At 41.9% G+C, this 18261-nt stretch overlaps 1 protein-coding gene across 1 annotated transcript in view; it reads right to left on the reverse strand.

Moving 5' to 3' along the window:
- Window positions 1-16142, reverse strand: part of LOC139168254 (cytochrome P450 2J5-like) — a 36931-nt gene extending 20789 nt beyond the window's left edge. Inside the window, exons 1-2 of the mRNA XM_070753779.1 lie at window positions 15972-16142; window positions 1581-1743 (exon numbers count right to left, since the gene is read on the reverse strand). Coding sequence (XP_070609880.1) covers window positions 1581-1743; window positions 15972-16142 — 334 coding nt within the window. The remainder of the gene's footprint in view (window positions 1-1580; window positions 1744-15971) is intronic.
- Between the last annotated feature and the right edge of the window lie 2119 nt (window positions 16143-18261).

Genomic DNA, 18261 nt, shown 5'->3' on the forward strand with positions numbered 1-18261 from the left:
GCATAAATTGTGGGGGTGAGTAATAGGACACCGCCCTATACTTAATCTATCTGCAGCCTTTAAATTGCAGTCAGATTAATATTAGCATGTTTACATGTGCATGTTCCCTTACTTACAGCAAGGTTGCAAAAAAAGAGGGGGAGCAGGGAAATGATTCAATGAATGCTTGGATTAGTTTAAGCTGCACCCATTTCATTGGGAGTTAGTTCCAAGTAGATATATGCTTGGATTTTTTTTTATTTCTGCACCAAGATATCTTTTCCACTTGAGATTGAACTGAATTGACCAAAATACTCTTTGGTTTTCCAATCTGGTGGCAAGAACATCTGAACACAAGCCGCATTGCTGATCTCTGCCCACAGGGCCAACAGCAACCTATTCCCACAGACATTTCACCCATCCACCCCTCTTTCTCTCGGGGGAAGAGACCATATTGTCCTTTTAAACGTATTGTGGAAAAACTGTATTATTAATGACAAGAAAGCCTCAACTGATACAGAGAAAGTGATTTCAACATTTTAGGAGTGTTCTTAGCCCCTTTTTAATCTCACCGGTGGACACTGAAGTCCTACACCTTTACTCTTTCTTAAAGCTTCTTTTTACATCACATAGAATGTATGATTAAAAATTTCCAAGATGAAAATGATAATGTTAACTTAGTTGTGTGCCTGCCTATTTTTATCTACAGTCCAGTCAAATCTGCTGAATAGATGTTGCAACATTTTCCTTGCCTCTAATATGGTTGATAAATGCAGGACAATGGCTCTTCCAAAATAACTTCCTCTAATTTCCGGATATTTTAATCCAAGCCTTCTCACATTCATTTTGAGGGGTATAACAAGGCAGCAACAATAATTATCCACCTTTTTAATAATAATAATAATAATAATAATAATAATAATAACAACAACAACAATAGCAACCGAGTTGGAAGTGATCTCGGAGATCTTATAGTCCAACCCCCTGCTAAGGCGGGAAACCCTACACTACTTCAGACAAATCGTTATCCAACCTCTTCTTAAAAACTTCCAATGTTGGAGCATTCACAACTTCTGGAGGCTGTTCTACTGATTAATTGTTTTAACTGTCAGGAAATTTCTCCTTAGTTCTAAGTTGCTTCTGTCCTTGATTAGTTTCCAGCAATTGCTTCTTGTCCTACCCTCAGGTGCTCTGGAGAATAGGTTGACTCCTTCTTCTTTGTGGCAACCCCTTAGATACACTGCTATCATGTCTCCCCTGTTCCTTCTTTTCATTAAAATAGCCATGCCCAATTCTTGCAACCGTTCTTCATATGTTTTGGCATCCAGTCCCCTAATAATCTTTGTTGCTCTTCTCTGCATTCTTTCTAGAGTCTCAATATCCTTTTTGCATCGTAGCGACCAAAACTCGATGCAGTATTCCAAGTGTGGCCTTACCAAGGCCTGATAAATTAATATTAGCACTTCATGTGATCTTGATTCTATCCCTCTGTCAATGCAGCCTAGAACTGTGTTGGCTTTTTTGGCAGCTGCTGCACACTGCTGGCTCATATTTAAATGGTTGTCCACTAGGACTCCAAGATCCCCCTCATTATGACTTACCTTTTCCCTTAATTGTAGTTAAAAGGTAAGGTGTGACCATGCGATCAACAAAAGCCTCGGAATGGTCTATCAATACTTCTTTCATAGCTTGGTATCCACAGACAACGATGCAATGGAAACCACCACCCCACAAGGAGTAGATATTCCCATAATCCTTTGCCAACTGCAATTTGGAACAGAGAAGAGGACAAGTGCATATTAATACACATAATTGCAAGTTCAGTCCAATGGCTTATTTCTTGCCTTCTCATTTTTCCTTTCTATCTGTGAGCCCTAAAGCCATTTTTGAGCTAAAGCCATTTTATTTTATTTATTTATTTGTTTGTTTGTTTGTTTGTTTGTTTGTTTGTTTATCCAATACACAATACATATGGAAGAGAATAGACATGAAGTAATATATATAAAGATAATATGTAAAAATAGAGAAGATATATGAAAGGAAGAAAATATATATGATATATGAGATAAAGGAAAGACAATTGGACAGGGGATGAAAGGCACACTAGTGCACTTAGGTACGCCCCTTACTGACCTCTTAGGAACCTGGAGAGGTCAATCGTGAATAGTCTAAGGGAGAAATGTTGGGGGTTAGGGGTTGACACAATTGAGTCCGGTAATGAGTTCCACGCTTGGACAACTCGATTGTTAAAGTCATATTTTTTACAGTCAGGTTTGGAGCGGTTAATATTAAGTTGCGGTGCTCTTGTGTTGTTGCGGTTGAAACTGAAGTAGTCATTGACCGGTAGGACGTTGCAGCATATGATCTTGTGGGCAATACTTAAATCGTGTTTTAGGCGCCGTAGTTCTAGGCTTTCTAGACCCAGGATTGTTAGTCTATTTTCGTAGGGTATTCTGTTTCGACTTCAGGGCTGCCACCACAAGGGCAGTTGGAGCTATGGAAACATGACAGGCAGGGGCGGGTTCTAACTTACTTTGCTGCTCATTCGCTTCCCCCCCACATACACTGTGTAACTGCACACGCATTACGAACCAATTGCAATGCTGTAAACTGGGCTTTTGGGCAGGCGCAAAAGAAAATATCAACAAAAAGTAGCCCCAAAAAGCAAAAAAGAGATGGCAGCTGGAAAGTGCTGAAAACTTAGCTTCTGCACATGCGCAGAAGCAAAAACCAGCCCAAAAAATTTTTTTTAAGGCAGTGGCCATGGACCAGTTAGAACCAATAGGAACCCACCTCTCGTTGGAGGGGGGTGATAGAGATAGCTAGGGATGTGTAGTCAAAACTGCTGAGTGCAGACTTCCCTCAGGTCCCCAGCTGATAATGGCTGCTGCTGAAAGCTGATTGGTCACCACCATTGTGGTGTGAGTATACAAAGAGCTGTCAATGGTGCTGACTTTTCTGTTCTCTGTTAGCTAGAGCAGTGTTTCCCAACCAGTGTGCCGTGACACACTAGTGTGCCGCGGGACATGGTCAGGTGTGCCGCGAGCCCGGCCTGGCTGGAGCTTCCCTGGCAGTGATGGGAAGTGAACTTTTGGGGCTCGGTGGGAGGGCGCCGGCCACTGTTGTTTCTAAGCTGCGTGGGCGTGCGCCCGCACAGTCATTAGGACCCCCTCCCCTGCAGAAATGTTTGAAGTGGTGCAAAGCCACGCAGTCCTGAATCGCTCCCTTCTCTGGCCAGCAAAGTCGGCTGCCCGGGAAAGCGCCGCCTTTGAAAAGCGCACATTTAAAAAGCGCGCCGTTTTCCCAGGCAGCCGGCTTGCTGGCCGGAGAAGCGAGCGATCCGGGATTGCGTGGCTTTGCGCCGTGATGACAACGGTGCCGTGGTGGCCTCCAAGTGCCGCCCTTCGTGGCGCCCCACCACCCGTTCCTGCAGGTAGAAGTCGGGCGGGGTACCGGGAGGTGGAGGCAGTGCGTGGCCAGGCGCTGAGCGCCATAGACACCTGGAAGGGCAAAGGGTTCGATGTGGCTGCTGCCTCTTAGGCGGAGGCGAAGGCAACGGCGGAGTTTGCGTTGGGGCCATGCGGGGCCGCTGATCCAGGGGGGCGCGGACCGGCAATCCGCCCTCCACTCTCTCTCCGCTCTCTCTTTCTCTCTATGTTGCCGGCGTGGTGCACGAGAAAGAAAGAGAGAGAGAGAGAAAGGAGGGTTAGAGAGAAATCAAGAGAGAAAGAGGAAGAGAGAAGGAAAGCGAGAGAGAGAAAGAGAGAGAGAAAGCAAGGGAGAGAGAAAGAAAGAATAAAAGAGATAGCAAGAGAGACAGAAAGAGAGAGAGAATGCAAGAGAGAGAAAGCGAGAAAGAAGGAGGGAAGGAGGGCGAGAGAAAGCAAAAAAGAGAGGAAGGAAGAAAGAAAGAGGGATGGAGAGGGAGGGAGAGAAAGAGATAGGGGAGAAATAGGGCGAAAGGGAGGAAGCATAGTTCCCTCTAAGCTGAGCAGTGAGCAATCGCTCACTTAAAAATCATCATCAACTCAGAGTTTTCCAAACCTGCCCAGATGCTGAGAGAGAAAGAGTGAGAGGGAAGGAGAGAGAGAGGAAGAGAGGAAGAGAGAGAAACAGATAGAAAAAAGAGAGGAAGGAAAAGAGAAAGAAAAAGAATGGGAGTAAGGAAGAGAGAAAGAAAATCAAAATCTAGTTTGAAACTAGCTCAACTATTTAAGGAGCATTTTGATATTGATAGAGTTGCCCTATTATGAGCTCACTGTTATAGACACACAGTACAGTATTTTATTTTGAAATTCTCTGAGGCAAAACAGGGTGGGTTTTTTATTTGTTTATTTATTTGTTTATTTTTTGGTTTATTTATTTCTTTATTTATTTCTTTATTTATTATTTTTGTGCCGCCCAGTCCCGAAGGGACTGCCGCTCAGACACTATAATTTTCCGCCCAACCCCCCAAAAAATTAGAGGGAACACTGGGAGGAAGAGAGGGTTCTTTTGTCCAAACATTTTTACCCCCCCCCCCCCCGCTCGCTCCCCCCCCCCCCGCTCATTGTTCCCCAGGATTTTGTAAGTGTGAATAATGTGCCGCGGCTCAAAAAAGGTTGGGAAACACTGAGCTAGAGCATATACAACAGCTGTACAATCAGGCCAGAAATGTATTAACAAGGGAGATCGGAGCAGCAAAAAGGAACTACCGTACTTTGAAAAGCTAAAGAATCAGTTCTCAATAAAGGAATCTGCAAACACGTTGAAAACTCTTAAAAATAGCATTGGTTACAGCAAACCACCTTCCCAGGCTGAAGGAAATTGACAACTGGCAGATGACCTGAAGGTGTTTTATTGCAGGTTTGAAATGAAACTACAGCCACCTGTCTCCACAATCCCCATCTCAGACACATCAACACCAGCCAAGCCTCCTACAACTGATCCCCATACAATTGGGTTCAGAACCCCTATTGATCACAGAGACCTATTTCACGGACAAAACCCAAGAAAATCTCCAGACCCACACAAGATAACTCCTTCTTGCTTAAAAATCTATGCTGACCAATTGGCTCCCATCTTCACCTGAATCTTCAATAAATCGCTAAAATTGTACAATATTCCTTCTTGCTTCAAACACTCTACTATCATCCCAGTGCCAAAGAAGCCCATCATTAAGGAACTGAATGACTATAGAGCACTTGCTCTAACATCAGAATCAAACTCCTGGCAGAGGAATGTAGAGTTTCTTGAATAAGAAGTAAAACTGAGGTCACATGTTATATTGTGTCTGGTTTTCTGAAACTTCCTGAACAAGTGTCTCCAATTTGTTTGAAAAGGTTTTTCAGAAGGCATTTGCCATTGCCTCCTTCCTAGGATTAGGACTCAAAATCTCCCATTTCTAGCTTGATGTCTTGAAATAATAATAATAATAATAATAATAATAATAATAATAATAATAATAATAATAATAATAATAATTATTATTATTATTATTATTATTATTATTATTATTATTATTTAGACTTGTATGCCACCCCTCTCCCGAGACTTGGGACAAAAACCAACATTTTTATTGGTTTGTAGGAAGAAAAATCCAGTTCCAAGCTGGGAATAAAACGGTGGTTGCTTAAGAAAGAAGGTTTATTGAAGAGCAGAACCAACCACAGCATGCAGTTCTGGGACAGCTGACAAATTAGCTGGATGAGTGCAAGGATATTTATGCAACTTCTGAAATGCTGCTAGGGGTTGTGAAACGTAGTGAGCTCTCTGTCTTTTGCTATTCTAATGGTGATGGGTTAAATCTATTATGCCCTGGTCATGTCCTGTTCTTAGAATTTGGGTGTATGGGATTTGTTTGCCAGAAACAATCATTTGAAAGAAAGGGATGGGGTTTTAGTAGGCGTAAAAGGGTGTGACAGGTAACCATGTTTGTTTATCATAATCTTTTAAAGCTGTTTTTTAATGCTGAATCATAGGTACTTTGAGAACAGAACAACCAACAATGGCTGAAAGTCATGGAACCAATCGTAAAAGAAAAATTGACACACCAACTTCAGGTATTTGACTCCCTCATCCCTCCCAAATATTAATTCTGAGGTAGGACTCAGAAACTCTTTTCTCCATGTTTATTTATTTTATTTTTTTTTTATTTTGTCCAATACACAATGAGGGTTTTAGTGGGTATATATCTATATACACATAGTAAAATACATGATGAAGGTTATAGAGGAGATACTCATAGTAAAATATATCTAAGAAAGAATAGAAAAGAAGATATAGGAATAAAACATATCAATGAAAGAATAGAAGAAGAGATATAAGAATAGAAGAAAGGTATAGGAGATATAGGAGAGCAATAGGACAGGGGACAGAAGGCACTCTAGTGCACTTGTACTCGCCCGTGAACTCAGCCTGAAATTTGGCACTGGAGGCTCCCTGGGTATCTTAACACTCGATTAAAAGCAATGTGGAACTTTGGAACATAATCTTTTGGCTGTGGCGAGGGTGACGTTTGCCCAGGTTTGCCTGGTGCATCAGTTGCTGCCCTATTTAGACAAGGAGTCTTTACTCACAGTTACTCATGCCCTTATCCCCTTGAGGTTCGACTACTGCAATGCTCCATGCATGGGGCTACCTCTGAAGAGTGTTCGGAAACTGCGAATCATGTAAAATGCAGTCGTGCGAGCAGTCATGGGCCTTCCCAAGTATGCCCATGTTTCTCCAGCACTCCCTGGACTGCATTGACTGCCAATTGGTTTCCAGACGCAATTCAAAGTGTTGGTAATGAGCTATAAAGCCCTACATGGCATCGGACCAGGTTACTTGCAGGACCGCCTTCTGCCACAGTCAGGTCCCACAGAGTCGGCCTTCTTCAGTTCCTGTCAACTAGACAGTGAAAAGTCAGGACTCCGGTAGTTTAAATCAAACTGGTTTATTCATGGCAAGAGAGAATACAAACACTGGAACGGTAGATTTGCCGGAATGAGGGCAACGGCTAACCCGTTGCCCTTTTATACTCTTTTTAACGCGGGCTTTTCCCAACTGACACACATTTAACTTTCGCGGCTATTTTCTGAATAGCCGCGTCTTAACCAATCGCAGATTTTCTGCGAATATTTTTAAACAAACACAACAGACAGTGTTACTTGGCAGGGCCTAGGGGAAGAGCCTTCTCTGTGGGGGGCCCGGGCCTCTAGAATCAGCTCCCCCCCAGAGATTCATACTGTCCCCACCTTTCCCAAGAATCTGAAGACTCATTTATGCCACCAGGGTTGGGGCCATTAGCCCCCTGTCCGATGAAATGAAATGTATCTTTGTTGTGTGAATGGGAATGATTGATTTTTAATGCTATTGGGTTTTTAGACTACTTAGTTAAATCAATTGGATTAGGAAGCTTATATTGTTTTTTATATGTTGTAAGCCGCCAATCTTAAAATCTTCCTGTGTTTGGAGCATTTACAACTTCTGGAGGCAAGTTGTTCCACCGATTAATTGTTCTAACTGTCAGGAAATTTTTCCTTAGTTCTAAGCTGCTTCTCTCCTTGTTTAGTTTCCATCCACTGCTTCTTGTTCTATCTTCAGGTGCTTTTGAGAATTGCCTGACTCCCTTTTCTTAGTGGCAACCCTGAGATATGTTTTAACCTCCAATTCACTGATCATCTATGTTGCTCAACATTATGCTTACAAAGTTATCATGACACATAGTATAGGAGAACATTTAGAAATTCATTTGTACCAGAGACCAGCACCGAGTCCCTGAAATTTTATTTATTTTTTATTTATTCATTTGTCCAATACACAAATACATAGGAAGAAAAATAGACATGTGGTAATATATATAAGGGTGAAAGTGAACTTAGAGGAGAGGATATATGAAAGGAAGAGAATATATATGATAGGTGAAAGAAAGGAAAGACAATTGGACAGGGGATGAAAGGCACACCAGTGCACTTATGTACGCCCCTTACTGGCCTCTTAGGAACCTGGAGAGGTCAATCGTGGAGAGTCTAAGGGAGAAATGTTGGGGGTTAGGGGTTGACACAATTGAGTCCGGTAATGAGTTCCATGCTTCGATAACTCGATTGTTAAAATGATATTTTTTACAGTCAAGTTTGGAGCGGTTCGTATTAAGTTTGAATCTGTTGCGTGCTCTTGTGTTATTGCGGTTGAAGCTGAAGTAGTCATTGACTGGTAGGACGTTGCAGTATATGATCTTGTGGGCAATACTCAAATCGTGTTTTAGGCGCCGTAGTTCTAGGCTTTCTAGGCCCAGGATTGTTAGTCTATTTTCGTAGGATATTCTGTTTCGAGTGGAGGAGTGAAGGGCTCTTCTGGTGAAATATCTTTGGACATTTTCAAGGGTGTTGATGTCTGAGATGTGGTATGGGTTCCAGACAGATAAGCAGTAGTCTAGGATGGGTCTGGCAAAAGTTTTGTAGGCTCTTGTGAGTAGTGTGAGATTGCCTGAGCAGAAGCTGCGTAGGATCAGGTTAACAACTCTAGAAGCCTTTTTGGCGATATTGTTGCAGTGGGCTTTAGCACTTAGGTCATTCGATATTAGTATTCCAAGGTCTTTTACTGAGTGTGGGTTAGCAGTGAGAGATCGTTTATTCAGTTCGTATGTGCGGTTTGGATTCTTTTTGCCAATGTGGAGGGTAGAGCATTTGTTGGTTGATATTTGAAGTTGCCAGGTGTTAGAACAGTCTGAGACAAAGTCCAGGTCTTTTTGGAGAGTGATTGTGTTATCAGTGGTGTTGAAAAGTTTCACATCGTCGGCAAAAAGAACACAGTTGCTTTCGATATGGTCACAGAGGTCATTGATGTAGAGAATGAAGAGAGTAGGACCTAGTACGCTTCCCTGAGGAATGCCGCTTATGACGGGCGGGGGTGGAGGTGGCACTACCAATTTTGACAATCTGTTGCCTGTTTGACAGGAATGCAGAAAATCCAGTTGTGGAGGAGTCCTGAGATGCCATAGGATTTGAGTTTTAGGAGTAACTTGTTTGCTTCAATACTAACACAGCATGCACAAAGAGCCAGGGATGTTGCAGCTACAAACCATGATGCAACATTGAGAAGGAACATCATGCTTTATTGCAAGAAACAATCATTTGATTCCTGTTTATAGGCAAAAGAAAGGTATGGGATTTTAGTAGGCGTAAAAGGGTGTGGCAGGTGACCATGTTCTTTTATCATAATCTTTTAAAAGCTATTTGTAATCCTGAAGCATAGATACTTTGAGAACAGAACAACCAGTAATGGCTGAAAGTGATAGAACAAATCATAAAAGTAAAATTGACACACCAACTTCAGGTATTTCTTATGACTCCCCCTTCCCTCCCAAATATTAATTATTTTTGAAAAAAAATAAAGTTTTTTATTTTTTCCACACCACAAAAAAAAACATGCTTACAACATCATATACCTTCAATACAATTTAAAAATCTTAAGTACAAATTTAAGAAAAATAGAAAAGATCATATACCAATTCAATTATATTTCAGCCAACATATAGCTTAATTCTTGCTACCACCTTTTCTAGTTTTGCCATCCAGATGAACCAATTGTCTTCTAATTAAATCCACCATTAATATTCCTTCAAATGTTTAATAAAATACCTGTAACTTCTTAAAATTCAGCTGTACTGTCTTCTTCATCTCCTTCTTCATTTTTCTAATAACTAAAAACCCTTATATAACCTATCTATATTTTAAAAAAACAATTTTCAAACCTTTTTCCATCTCCCTCTTGATGGTACAGTATATATTCACTAATTCTAAATTTTCTTAATTTTAATCCAAAGCCAATTAACAATCATTCAAATTGCCCACATTTTAATTATAATCATTCTTTCTTCTAACTATATATATAGTTTAATTATATATATATCTTAATCTTAAAATTTCCTCTAAATTCATATGAATATTTAACAAGTTTAATATATCATAATCAAGACTATAACAAAAAAGAAAAAATAATACAACTTATAACCATTACTTATTATCAATCTTAATAATCAAATCTTACTTTAATTTTTAATTATTGTCAATCTTAAAAGTCAAGTCCTACTTCGATTGTAATCATACTTTCTTATGATAGCATACAAATGTTTAACAATTTCAAGTCTAATCACTTAGTCAACTTCAAATCAATTTAGACTTTCCATGTATTCATATATATACAGTAGTACCTCTACTTAAGAACTGAATTCATTTTGTGACCAGGTTCTTAAGTAAGTTTGTAAGTAGAAGCAATTTTTTCCTATAGGAATCAATGTAAAAGCAAATAATGCATGCAAACCCATTAGGAAATAAATAAAAGCTTGGAATTTGGGTGGGAGGAGGAGGAGGAAGAAGAGGAGGAGGACAGTTACTGCCTAAGGAAGAAGGTGAGGTGAGGGGAATCAAAAAAATCCAAAACTTTAAGGCTTAAAAAAAAAGAGGGACTTTAGGCAGCGAGGAGGAGCACGTGCCTCCCATACTCCCAGCATGAGGCTGCCTCCCATATACTGTGCCAGAGAGAGAAACCCAGGCAGGCAAGAGGGAGGAATCTCCTGTTTCTTTAACCAGAAGGCGGTGGCTGCTGCTGCTGCTACCTGCTTCCTCTTCCTTCCCATGCTGAAGGGCTCCCCTCTTCTCTCGCTTGCTCACTTTGTAGCCAGTACCTTTCCTTCACTGTGGTGACTCCTTGGTTTGGCTGAAGCCGAGTTGATTCGCCTGGGGCGGAGCACCCCCTTTTGCTTTTCCATGCCCAGATGCTCCGGGAGGCAACCTCGCACTGGGTGTATGGGAGGCAGAGCGAGGGAGTTACCACAGTGGTGGTTTATTCCCTCTCCAAGCGCCCAGAGAAAGGAAAATGCTCTTTTTGCTCTGGGCTGCCAAAGCCTCCTTAAGCGCCAGTGAAAGGCTCCTCTGGCAGCCCAGAAAAGCCCGAGGTGGCCAAGATTAAATGAGGAATGGCAGGAAACTGGCCAGGGCTTCGTGCCACTCTCAAATTTCCTGGGAAATTTTTCCGGGCTCAGGTTCTTAATTAGAAAATGGTTCTTAAGTAGAGGCTAAAAATCTTGAACACCCAGTTCTTATGTAGAAAAGTTCTTAAGTAGAGGCGTTCTTAAGTAGAGGTACGACTGTACCTTTATTGTCGTCGTATGCATGTATACAGTATACTCATGCTACCAATTAGCAAGATTAATTAATTAATTTGGATGTTTTATTTTTTTGGTTGTGAGCCCCCTAGAGTCCCTAGGGAATTGGGTGGCATAAAAATTGAATAGATAGATAGATAGATAGATAGATAGATAGATAGATAGATAGATAGATAGATAGATAGATAGATAGATAGATAGGCAGGCAGGCAGGCAGGCAGGCAGGCAGGCAGGCAGGCAGGCAGGCAGGCAGGCAGGCAGGCAGGCAGGCAGGCAGGCAGGCAGGCAGGCAGGCAGGCAGGGAAGGCTTCTTGAGGAGGGGGGGCACAAGTGCCTCCTTATAGGGAGCCAGGAAGGGCTCCTCCCTCAAAGAAGCGTTGGTAATCTCCTGGACCCATCTCTGTGTCACCTCCCTGCTGGCTGAGACCAGCCATGGGTCCAACAAGCAGGTGGCGGAACTCACAGCTCCAATGGCCTTGTCCACTTCATCAGGTATCACCAGGTCAAACTCACTCCAAACAGGTGGGCTAAGGCGGGCCCCTGTCACCTCGACTGACTCTTTGTCAGCCAACTCTGCATTCCAATTGGAGTCAAGACCAGTCCTGATCTGAGCGATTTTATCTGCAAAAAACGTATTAAATGCCTCAGCACTTCCCTGCAAAGGCTCCTCAACCTTGATTAAGGAGGGAGCGAGTCACCCTAAACAGGGTGGCTGGGCGGGATTCCACAGACACCACAATCAGGCCGACATTGAATGCACATCTTGTCGACCTGATCACCACTTTGTAAATCTTAATATGAGCTTTTACAAGTGTTCGGTCAGATTCGGATCTAGTTTTCCTTCAACTCTTCTCTAGACCTCTCTTCTGGCATTTCATTCCCCGGAGCTCCTCGGTAAATCAAGGAGATCTCCAGGGTCTGTTGCCAGAGAGAGGTCGCAAAGGCGCAATTCAGTCTACAACCTCCGTCGCAGCTGTATTCCAGGCTGCAGCAAGAGATTCTGCCGAACTGTGTACAAGTGAATCCGGCAAAATAATATTTATTTATTTATTTACTTATTTACTTATTTACTTACTTACTTACTTACTTACTTACTTACTTACTTACTTACTTACTTACTTACTTACTTACTTACTTACTTACTTACTTACTTACTTACTTATTTATGCCACCCTTCTCCTTAGACTCAGGGCGGTTTACAACATGTTAGCAATAGCACTTTTTAACAGAGCCAGCCTATTGCCCCTACAATCCAGGTCCTCATTTTACCCACCTCGGAAGGATGGAAGGCTGAGTCAACCTTGAGCCAGTGCTGAGATTTATTAGATTTGTATGCTGCCCCTCTCCGAGCACCCTTTGAAAACCTTCTGGATTCATCAGGCGTCTGGGGCGAAACTTCCTAATCAGTTCCGTCTCCCTGCAGTGAAGGATTGGAGCCTTAATATCAAGTCGCAATAGAATCTGACCATGGCAAAGGCAACATCTCTAAGCCCCTTAATATCAGATCAATACTCAACTACCCTGAGAGGAAAACCATGTTGAGAGTGTGCCCCTTTCATGGGTTGGGCCCTGAACTACTTGGGTCAGGTCCACGTTTGCCATACTGGCCATGGTTGCCATGCACCAACCCAGAGGGTTCACCGAGCAAGGGCAGATTAAAATCCCCCAAGACAATAAGCCTGGGGGACTCCACCGTCAGCCTAGCTTCCTCCTCAAGTAGCACAGGCAGGGCTGTTGTCACGTAGTTGGGAAGCAGGTACATGAGCAACAAGTCCACCTGTACCCCTAGGTCCATCCTCATAAGAAGGGACTCACAACCCGCAATCTCGGGGGCAGGGAACCTACGCAGCTTGATGGTCTTTTTGGCTATAATTGCCACTCCTCCCCCACTTCCCTGCAGTCACAGCTGGTGCCACACCTGAAACCCAGCTGGGCACATTTCCGAGAGAGGAACTCCTCCCTCTGGTCCCAGCCAGGTCTCAGTCACACACGCCAGATCTGCCTCCTCATCCAGGAATAAGTCCCTGAGTCTTCGGAGAGGGGCGGCATACAAATCTAATGAATTGAATTGAGAGGAGTTTTATTTACAGCAGATCTGGCATTGAGCAGCAACAGCCTGAGCCCAGGGTCCGGATTTCGCTTGTCACCAGCATCCCGAGCTCTTGTTCCCCGGGAGCAGCCTACGCCTACGCCATGTTTCCCGCCATATCTGCCTTTTCCCAACAGGACCGGAATATTCTGGCCCTCTGCCACCCTAGAGCTAGGCTCCCCCACTCCTTCTGCCTCCAAGCTGTCAGACAAGCTGTCCTTTCCATTCATTTCGTACATCCCATCCAATCATATTCATACATTTGTCTTAAAATTGATCCCCTTAATATAGTTAAAAACAAAAATTATATTAGCCAATAAATAATATCCCATCACAATCACACTCACTGTCATAATACATACACATAATCAATCACACTCCACTCCCCTTCCCACCCCTACAATAAGATAACATTAACAATATACCTAAAAACAATTATTAAAAATGATATAAACCCCAATATAAAAATTGTTAACCAAAATCTATACAAGCAGGCATATGGGACCCATAGTACTGAGCTTAAAATGGTCTTCTGCAGGAGTTGTATGTGATTCATGTCAAATGTAATCCAAATATAAAATATTGCCCAGTCTAGATAAAAAAGGCTGTCTCCTGCTGTTGCCCAAAGTCCAAAGACCATTAGGTTTCTACATCCCAAGAGTCCTAGCAGCCCTAAAAGGAGCCCTAACAGGAAGGAGGGCTCTGGCATACTGATTACTCTGGGCACCTCAGTGTTCTTTCGGCATCTCTGGCATTTTAAACAGACGCCAGCGGCCCCCTCCAGCGGTCTCCCCGTTGTTGTTGTTGTTGTTGTTGTTGTTAACAATACAACACATCAAACGAGATCACTATGCTGGATTTCGTATTTTATCACCAGTCGGGCGTTTCCCAAGCACCTAGGACTGTGTGACGTAGCAGCAAATTATGTTTGCCGATCCCAGTAAAGTGGCCTTTTGCAATTGACAGATGGAGATTTTGTCAATTCTGATGGTTTTCAAATGTCCGCTGAGATCCTTTGGCACTGTGCCCAGTGTGCCAAGCACTACTGGGACCACTTTCACGGGCTTATGCCAGAGTTGTTACAGCTCGGTTTTCAGATCTTCGTATTTTGCAAAGTTCTCTAGCTGCTTCTCAATTTTGCTATCTCCTCGGATTGCGATGTTGATGATCCATACTTTCTTTTTCTCCACAATCTGGATGTTGGATGTATTCTGTTTCAAAATTCGGTCAGTCGGAAGTCGGAAGTCCCACAGTAATTTTGCTTGCTCATTTTTGACCACTTTTTCGGGCTTATGATCCCACCAGTTCTTTGCCAGTGGTAGATGGTAGTTCTGGTACAAGTTCTTCAAAAATAGCAGAACTTCGACTGGCCGAGCAGCGACGACTCATAATCAGGAACCAAATGTTCAGTAAAGTTGAATTAGAAGAAATACGGAAAACTTCCAAAATAGAAACACCAAAGTCTGATCTGGCACCAGTATAAGCTCCAATCAGATCTGGAGTCACTGCACAACTGGAACCTGTTGTTGTTGTTGTTCTTGTTCTTGTTGTTATTGTTGTTGTTGTTGTTGTTATTATTATTATTATTATTATTATTATTATTATTATTATTATTATTATTATTATAGAGGACAGAAGGGAAAGGGGGGACATGATCAAAACATTTGAATATGTTAAAGGGTTAAATAAGGTTCAGGAGGGAAGTGTTTTTAATAGGAAAGTGAACACAAGAACAAGGGGGCACAACCTGAGGTGAGTTGGGGGAAAGCTTAGAAGCAACGTGAGAAAATATTCCTTTACTGAAAGAGGAGTAGATGCTTGGAACAAACTTCCAGCAGACGTGGTTGGTAAATCCACAGTAATTGAATTTACTGTGGGATAAACATATATCCATCCTAAGATAAAATACAGGAAATAGTATAAGGGCAGACTAGATGGACCATGAGATCTTTTTCTGCCGTCAATCTTTTTGGTTCTATGTTTTTATTATCATTGGTGGTGGCGGTAGTGTTTGTTGTTGTTGTTGTTGTTATTGTTGTTTATTTGTTTATTTTTTAATTTATTAATCAGATTTGTATGCCGCCCCTCTCCGCAGACTCGGGGCGGCTCACAGCAATAATAATACAATGTAAACAAATCTAATATTTAAGTTAATTTAAAACCCCAATTTAGAAACCAATCATACATACTAGCATACCATACATAAAATTTTATAAGCTTAGGGGGAGGGAGAGTATCAATTCCCCCATGCCTGACGACAGAGGTGGGTTTTAAGGAGCTTACGAAAGGCTAGGAGGGTGGGGGCAACTCTGATATCTGGGGGGAGTTGGTTCCAAAGGGCCGGGGCCGCCACAGAGAAGGCTGTTCCCCTGGATCCCACCAAACGACATTGTTTAGTTGACGGAACCCGTCAACTAAACAATGAAGGCCAACTCTGTGGGACCTAACTGGTCGCTGGGATTCGTGTGGCAGAAGGCAGTCCTGGAGATATTCTGGTCCGGTGTTGTTGTTGTTGTTGTTGTTGTTGTTGTTATTATTATTATTATTATTATTATTATTATTATTATTATTATTATTATTATATAGTTCAAGCAAGATGTTTCCCTAACAGTCAACCCAAGCATTGTTTGGTGTGCATCCCCCTCCTACCACCCACCCCCATTTCCCCCTCTCCACAGTTCATAGCTGTCACCACATAGCAATGAAGCACAAGCAAGCTTAAGGTGGCCGTTGATACCTTTCATCTCATTGGGTTAAATAATGGAAAAGACATACCTTTCTAAAAGTCATCTCCGTTATGGAAGTATCAAATCGACGCCACATGCTTCCTATTACAGGGAGTGGGAAAGGCCCTGGTGGGTAGCGTTTGCGTGACCAGATCAGTTTCACATAATAAAGAATCTGCCGTGGAATCCAAAAGATCAGAAGGAACAGTGGCTTCAGCATCCTCCTGAAATCTCCCTCTGCAGCCCTGTAATCTGTTATAAGGTCTTGTGCCTGGAATCCTTTTCTTTGTTGGTTCTTCTCTTTCAGAAGTGGCGCTTAGGATATTTTTGCTACCACGGTTTTCTGTATTCTCTCCCAACTAAGAATCTTCTCCTGTCTCGGTCAAACAGTTCTGACACGCGACTTCCATTTCTTTATGAAGCAAATAGAACACGGTGTGCTAATTTTAGAACAATCAATCTTAAAAATCACCATTACTCAACGCCAGCTTTGTATAGGAGTATCTAATTAGGGATGTATCATATTATAGATGCTTTTATGTCCATAATCTTCCAGAGTTCGTCATCCCAATGCAAAGATAGCTTGATTCAATACCTCGATTTGGGGGTTGGTGTGGGGAATAACTTCTGCTGCTGTTTATTCCCTCCTACCATCAAAGCTTAATAGAATAGAATTCTTTATTGGCCAAGTGTGATTGGACACACAAGGAATTTGTCTTTGGTGTCGATGCTCTCAATGTACATAAAGAATACATATCAAGAATCATGCAGTACAACACTTAATGATTGTCATAGGGGTCAAATAAGTAATAATCTCCCCCGGGCCTATACAGTTTATGTATGGTACGTTTGTTTGTGTGTATGTTTGCTTTTAATCATGGGGTTTTTAGTGTTTCTCTTAAATTATTAGATTTGTTATATATTGTTTATTATTGCTGTGAGCCGCCCCGAGTCTACGGAGAGGGGCGGCATACAAATCAAATCAAATCAAATCAAATCAAATAAATAAATAAATAAATAAATAAGGAAACAATCAACATTAATAAAAATCTTAAGGATACTAGCAACGAATTACAGTCATACAGTCATAAGTGGGAGGAAATGGGTGATAGGAATGATGAGAAAAAACTAGTAGTAATAGCAGTGCAGGCTTAATAAATAGTTTGACAGTGTTGAGTGAATTATTTGTTTAGCAAAGTGATGGTGTACAGGCAAAAACTGTTCTTATGTCTAGTTTTCTTGGTGTGCAGTGCTCTGTAGTAATTTTTTGAGGGTAGGAATTGAAACAGTTTATGTCCAGGATGCGAGGGGTCTTTTGTCTTTGTCTTTGCATTAATTTGTCTTTGCATTAATTCCGTAAGAATAGCAGCTCATAATATTTTCTTTTTTGAAATGTACTTCCTTAAATTTCTGCAAAAGTTAAAATGTGATTTTTTTAAAAAAGAACAAGAAATAATATTTAAAACAAAAAACACGGAGAAGGGAAAGATACAAAGAGAAAGGGGGAAAAGAAAAAAGTTAAAAAGGGGCAACTTTCCAACAGAGTTACAAATATAAAATACATTAAGCTCTTGATCTAAATATTGCTCATTGTTTCTGTACAATATTGCACAATATTGCACAGTGTTCTGTAATTCAAAATTTAATATTGCACAATGTTTCTGTAATTGTTAATTCTAGTCATCCCCAAAATTAACAGATTAACGAGTGTTGGAAAGGATCATCTAGGTCAGGGATGGGCAAACTTGGCTCTTCTATGACTTGTGGACTTCAACTCCCAGAATCCCTGAGCCAATCATGCTAGCTTAGGAATTCTGGGAGTTGAAGTCCACATGTCATAGAAGAGCCAATTTTGCCTACTCCTGGTCATCTGTAGAGTCCTCTGGGAGTTGGGCAGCATATAAATTAAATTCATAAATTAATAAATAAATCTAGTCTAACCCCACCACCCCCACTCAAGCAGGAGACCCTACACCAGTGGTGGCGAACCTTTTTTTTTCCTCATATGCCAAAAGAGTGTGGACGTGTACTATTTCACATGCACAAGTGCTCATTCCCATAATGCCTGGGAAGGGTGAAAACAGCTTCCCCCGCCCTCCAGAGGCCCTCTGGAGGCCAGAAATGACCTGTTTTCCAACTTCTAGTGGGCCCAGTAGGCTCATGTTTTGCCCTCCCCAAGCTCCAAAAGCTTCAAGGGTAAAAATGCCCTCCCCTGTTGCCCCGGAGGCTGTTTAGAAGCAAAGAGCAGTCTGCATTGGTTGCCGATCAATTTCCGGTCACAATTCAAAGTGTTGGTTATGACCTATAAAGCCCTTCATGGCACCGGGCCAGGTTATCTC

This window comes from Erythrolamprus reginae, chromosome 5 (genome assembly GCF_031021105.1).
Source record: "Erythrolamprus reginae isolate rEryReg1 chromosome 5, rEryReg1.hap1, whole genome shotgun sequence".
NCBI lineage: Eukaryota > Metazoa > Chordata > Lepidosauria > Squamata > Dipsadidae > Erythrolamprus > Erythrolamprus reginae.